The following is a 6,582-nucleotide window of genomic DNA, read 5'->3' as shown; positions in this document are numbered from 1 at the left end:
CACACTTCACCCCCCTCCACTTGCCCTAACCCTACCTAGTCACAGCAACACAAACCTGCCACTTGATTATATTTGCATATGGGCAAAAGTCTTGAAAGGGTGTTTACTTACAGTTTTCTGAGATGAAGTCAGGAACAAACTGTTCATCACTGTCAGGTACTTGGGCTGTTGTTAAAAAAAAAAAGAAAAAACATGCTTGTTACTGGGACATCAACTTTCAAAACATATTACACATTACAAAAGACAAAAATGCAATTGTGTGATTGTGAATGATATGCTTCTACAAATGATTTTGTATTGCATTGCCCATACAATGCAGGTGGAGGACCAGAGTCATAATTTGTTTCTACACAGAGCCTTTGTTGAGTATGAGAGAATAGACTAAGTGTGTCCATTAGGCTGGCCTGTCTTTCCCTTCATCTTCATCTGGGTGAAACCTGAGTTATAGCCTCTGGACAGCCATGTGACCTTCAACTCTACTTTCCTCTGTGCCAGCACTTTTCCATCAGCAGATCAATACCTCAGTTGAACGTTGCGTGTGCATGTGTGTGATTTAGTTTGATCATTACATGAGTCCATCAAATGTACAGGACTCAATGTTTCTTTTTTCAAATATGTCAGTTTTTGTTACAGAAACAGTAAAGAGCGAAATAACAAAATCACCCTTTTTGTTTTTTTGTTTTGTTTTGCATACATACATAATTCACTAATCAGCAAAGCCACATTTCAACGCATGTGTGTTAATTTATTCTTAGCAGGCATTTTGAATCTGTAAAGAGGTGTGTTGCTGAATGACAGTCATGCAGCTTTTTGAGCCAAACTGATAGTGGATCAATACAGGAGCTGGAACCGATGTCCAAGCTGCCTAACACCATCTGTCTCACAACATCATAGTGTCTGGTCTTATCCAGCTGATGGACTTTCTAAACTGACTGATGTAGCTAATGAACAAATGAACAAATCTCATTCAGCATGTGTTCAGGCAAAATAACAAGTGGAGAGATGTGCTGAGCTTGGGTTCATGTCTAATGTCTCTCTCTGCTTACGCCCACACTGAGACATTTCTCTGACAATGTTGATATGGTCAGTTCAATGAAGAGATTCTGGAATTCATCACTTGCTTTATGTTTTATGAAGGCTGACTCCTAAGGTCAATTAAGAATGGTTGAAGAGAGAAGCTTTAAAAATGAGGAAAGAGGAGTTTAAAAAATAAATTTCACAATTGCAATGGCATAAGAAAAGACAGCCTTTATTTCAAATAGAATCTAAATGTTTTCCAAAGAGACTGTAGACATTATTAGTGAGAATAAAAAAATTGTTTTAGTAGAAAAAAGGTTACACAAAAAAAGGAATATTATTGAATATACATTTCTGTATATTCAAAAGTCATATAAAATAAAGTCAACACAGAATTGGAGCACAAGTCTTATATTGCAATTATATATTCTTAAAAATGTGCTATAAAATGTATAAGTAGTCTGCAGTAAAGCAAAGTTTGTATTCCAAAAGCCACTGTTGGATCAATAATTAATCATTATTTCAAGGATAAAGAATTGTCCAAAATAATTCAGCTTCCACCTCCCAAACTGACCTTCAATCACATTTCTAACAACTCTTGAACAGAAACTGGAGTCTCTTCATGACTTGGATGGCTTTCCTGAATCATTACTATGTTCTTTTTTTTTTACTGGAACAAAATCATCATTCACTGTGATTTACTTTTTTGCCAATTAAGAATCTGAATAGATCCGCAGACATACTTGTTATGCAAAATAATCTTTTGTGGTTGCAGGTGCACCATTGCCATTATCACAGTCCACATGCCTTTCTCTGGACACAACACACTCATTTACTCTCCAGTGAGTCTGAAAGAGGAGTGGGGGTGATGGAGACCTTCAGCCAGTGGCCCTCTGTTGATATGCAGCCCAGGTAGGATGAAGATTAACATCACATTTAGCCCAAATTTACTAAGAAATGCAATAGACTGAAGATTGCTGTCTTTGTTGTTGCATTGCCAGTGCTTTATTATATTATCTATTAGCTACAGTTAGTAACATAAAATACAATTTAAAATCTCTCAGTACAATACAAATACTGCCAGAATTTTGTTATTTTGAGCTTTAAGAGGAATGCAAATTTGTGTGACATAAGCTTACATTTACCACATTTATCTAGACTGTAAACAAGAGTGTCAGAGTTATTATTCAGTATCAATCTATAAGGCCAGGGATCTCTCTGATCTACTGTACAAATAAATAAATGGTTATAAAAAAGTTTACTATGTAAGTTTACTAAAAATGTATTATTCCCTTCAGTTAAGAATTTTACACAGTTACGTATATGGAAAGATCTTATTTCCAGGACTTTTCTTTCTATTAAAAAGACATAGTTAATAGACAGTCTCAGCACTCATACTTAAAGAAAACGTCTGACTGTCTTACAGGTCTAATGCCATCTTTCTTTTTTTTTCATCCACTAGACTTTAAACAGGGAAACTAAAAGTTTAATAATGAAACTGAAGATTATTCTGCCATCTGTTTTTGACGAAAATTGTGAAGTTTCTCTCTCAAGCATGCTCAGATAAATTACATGAATTTCCTACATACTGTCCCATCCCATTGCTGTAGTGTAATTCTATTAGACCCACTCAAGTTTTCTTCTTTTCTGCCCTGAGGAGAAGCGCAAAGCTGTTTTTCATGAGTCAGAGCCAATATTTGGTCCTCCAGATCAAACAATAAATCATTCAAGCCAGTTTCAACGTGCCTTAAAAAGGAACACATGCAATATGTGTAAAGGAAAAAAAACATTAAGAATTGTCTGGGCATCAGTGCCTCTAGCTCACTAGGTTCTGGAGCTAAACCGGATCCTAACCCAATCTTCCTGTCTCTCCTTCTCTCTCTGTATATGTATACGTGTGTGTCTTGAGTCAGTTCGCTTCCAGGAATGTCTTGTTGAAGGTTTTGAAATGCAAGTCAGCACAAGACTGGAAGTGTGTCTGCGCAAGCATGGAGACATGTTTCCTTTTTCTCTGAGGGAGGTTGAATGACTTTTTTTTTTTTGGGTCAGGCAGATCCTGGGAGGAGCCAGGAGGTTTTTCTTAAAGCGAAAAGGCTAATAACAAGACTCGACAAGCTTCCCCATTCACAAATTTCTTGAACTTGTTCTCGCTCTTCCTCTCACCCTTTGAGAAAAAGCCCTGAAGCCGCTGTTTTTACAGCGTGGTGAATCATCTACAACCGCAATCACCTGATAATAAAGCTGTTTAACCTATCCAATTGAAATAAAGCAAACAAAATTGTCCTGAGAAGAGTAATAGACTCAAAAGACCCCTTTGTGTCTTCTAAAGAATTTTAAGTTGTCTGTTAGTTCTTTCTATATATTGCATGTATGATGAATATACTTTCAAAACTTTTCCACTTACTAAAGCAAATGGCATTTACGTTACATGTATCGATCCTGTGATTTAACTGTGAAGTGTCAACTTCACAGTTAAATCCTGTATAATAATTCACCTTCATACACAGCGAAAGAACTCCCTCTCTGATTATTATATAATGAACTTGATATGTTTCTATGCCTTATCTTGTTTTAACTACATTTGGTTTTATATATAAGTAGATTTGAGAGAAGGTGACAAACAGAAATTGTATACGTTAAATGGTTTTTCTTTTAGTTTTTTTTTTGCAATAACAAAAAGTGAAGAAAATAATATGAGAAGGAACAGTGAGGCATAAAGCACAGTCAGTTAAAAGTCCCAGATTCCCAGTTTCAAAGCACTGAGCATTAATCACTCTAAGTATTAATTACAGCTTCACTTTGACATGTGGCAATTGACCTTGAACTACAATAGCACTCTGTCTGTGTTCCCTTCTCAACCCCCTTCTACATGTAAATAAGCTGTCCTGAACCACCTGATAGTTTAACATTAAAACAAAGTTTAGTTTGTTCTTTATGTACTTGACATTCACAAAGTTAATGTTACTGTATAACATTTATACTTTGTGAAAACTGTGATTTAGAAAATGAGTTGATCATGTCTAAAATAACTTTAGGTCATTTTTTATGCATTCATTAAATACAGGGTCAAATAGTATAGTATAAAATAAGTTAATAAAATAAATCATTCTGTTCACAAAACATTAATTTCTGTTAACATCCTGTTAAGTGTTTACCACTAACCAGAATACTGTTGTGCTTCTGCCGAGCCATTTTACCTATTTGTCCCCCGACCGTCTTGTTGTGATGCTATTTATTTGCATTAACTGTAAGCATCCACTATAGACTAAATTAAACAAATGTTCAAGCAGGATGCCAAAGTACCACCTTTAATATACTGAGGAAACAGCTTAAAAATCTATGTAGAATCAAACATTCTCTAAACATGATCAAAAGTCCATTAATAATGAAGCAAGCTGGGTGAGATGCAATATGATATCAAATTCATACCAGAGTTAAAATCCCATTTTCTCTCAGATAAAATGGACACTAGACACTGGCCAAGAGTCAAGGAGATCGCATTTCACTCTATGTTGGACTATCCAGCCATTCATCTAATCAAAGGAGCCATTCCTTTTAGGTATATAATTAATCCCTTCTTCACCCAAAAGCAAGGAGACACCACTATACCCAGGTTATGCTTGATGTTACCTAAATGCCAGCAGAAGCAATGGAGACAGTACACAAAAAATGCCAATCTCACCTTCTGTGAGCCATGTCTCTTGAAGCTGACTTAAATCTTGAAAGAGATCTACAGGATGTAGAAAAAAAACATATATCAGTACTTTGGAGCAGACAATTCAGCACCTGTATATCAGGCAAAATATAAACTCTTAAAAAATTATTGGATTGTTAAGTTTCTTTTACTCTCTAGGGGAAAAATGAATCAAACATGTACATCATGAGTCTAATGCCTACGATAAGTTTCCTAAACTTGCTTGCTACTTTACCTTCAGATTCCTGAGGGGGTAATTCGGTGTCCATGTATTTCCTTTTTGCTGCCACCAACAGTCTATTTAGGGGCCCATTTCCTTGCGACCTCTGGAAACATCAGCAATATTATGTAAGCGGAAATGTATACATACACATGGAGGAAAAAAAAAAGAATTACACAATGCACACATCCACGATGGTCATAATGTACTTGTAGGCCATGTATCACTTGAATACTGTACATAATCCATTTTACATATCAATTATGAACATTGAAGTCATCCATAGTGTAGTATGCACTGATTGCTGAAAAGCCTTCTATTAGGTAGACCTAGAATTAGTTTCTATAACAGTACCCAGAACAATCAATAGCTAAAAATTCAGTTATTTGGTTATTTGAATTGATTGAGATCCTGTAGTTAAAAAATCCCTGAAGTTTCATACTGACCATCACGTAGTTAGTAAAGAGCCAGTTTCTCTGGAGAGTCATCATCATCATGCACACGCACCATTATTCCAGTTATAAACAACAACTTTTTTGAACAAATTACGAGAGTTAAATTAGACCTGTACACAAAACAACGGCACATTTCTAAAAAGATTATAATCATTAAGTAATACATCAATTTCAGTAAGTTATTTAGGTTCCAACTCGGAGCAGTTTTCCATCGCAGTGCTGCGCAGCTCTCTCTCTATCTCTCTCTTTCACACACACACACACACACACACACACACACACACACACACACACACACACACACACACACACACACACACAAAAGAGAGCGCAGCAGCAGCAGTGAGCATTCCCCAAAGCTTTACACTCAGAAAGATGTACTTACATTAGCTAAAGTGTAAGGCACTTGCTGATCTAAATATCCATCCATGTTACAATCCATGCGTTAACCGTTCGCGCTCATTGAGGCTGTGTGGAGCAGAATCAGAGCAGCCTGCACGGAGAGAAGGCAATGGGACACAGGCGCGCACACACATGCACGCACACACACACACACACACACACACACACCATACACAGTGATAGAGAGGGAGAGAGAGACAGCAGGAGTTGTGAATGGGGCGTCCAGAAGGCTGCATGCGTAATGAGCTCCATTCACAAAAACACACACACACACGCAGCCCTCGCAAACCCTATCGTGGATAGTTAAACGGCATGCAGCCAGGTAACACCGACATATCATGCTTCTGTTAAAGCAAAGTTCAAATCATGCGCCTTTTTCTGATCAGTTTCTTTCTTCTTTTTAAAACTTAATATCTGTGTTGAATTTTATATAATTTGTGTATAACGGCACGAATAAAACATATACTGGAAACAGCTGAAACATTTCGAAACTTTATATATTTACATTGTGGCTGCAAGACGTGCTCTAGATGTTATTCACTTTCCATGATGTGAACTGTATTACCAGTTGTAACCATAACATGTTGTATTCACGTGGCTCGATGGCACACGCAGCGCTAAATAATTGAATGAAAAACGTTTACTGTTTTCTTTACTGTTCATTTGGTTCAGGAGCTACTTCTCTGGCTTTCGGATGTCCGCTCAGTCGTAAAGCTTCCTGATTGGTGAATTTCCCCTTTCAAGAGCTCAGATTTCTCCCTTTGTCCTAATGAATGGTCTTACTTATGAATGAA

The 6,582-nt window shown here is 36.8% G+C and overlaps 1 protein-coding gene across 6 annotated transcripts in view; it reads right to left on the bottom strand.

Annotated features, from left to right (window-relative positions):
* etv4 (ETS variant transcription factor 4) overlaps nt 1-6,582 on the bottom strand; it is a 24,416-nt gene extending 17,834 nt beyond the window's left edge. The window contains exons 1-5 of one of the 6 annotated variants that reach the window (XM_046853371.1): nt 6,445-6,582; nt 5,772-5,879; nt 4,947-5,037; nt 4,700-4,747; nt 112-165 (exon numbers count right to left, since the gene is read on the bottom strand). In XM_046853371.1, the coding sequence (XP_046709327.1) occupies nt 112-165; nt 4,700-4,747; nt 4,947-5,037; nt 5,772-5,828 (250 nt within the window). In that variant the 5' untranslated portion in view covers nt 5,829-5,879; nt 6,445-6,582. The other 5 variants (XM_046853372.1, XM_046853370.1, XM_046853373.1 and 2 more) reach the window with 5 other exon arrangements.

This window comes from Silurus meridionalis, chromosome 7 (assembly GCF_014805685.1).
Source record: "Silurus meridionalis isolate SWU-2019-XX chromosome 7, ASM1480568v1, whole genome shotgun sequence".
Classification (NCBI taxonomy): domain Eukaryota; kingdom Metazoa; phylum Chordata; class Actinopteri; order Siluriformes; family Siluridae; genus Silurus; species Silurus meridionalis.
This window is presented reverse-complemented; position numbering and strand designations above follow the sequence as displayed.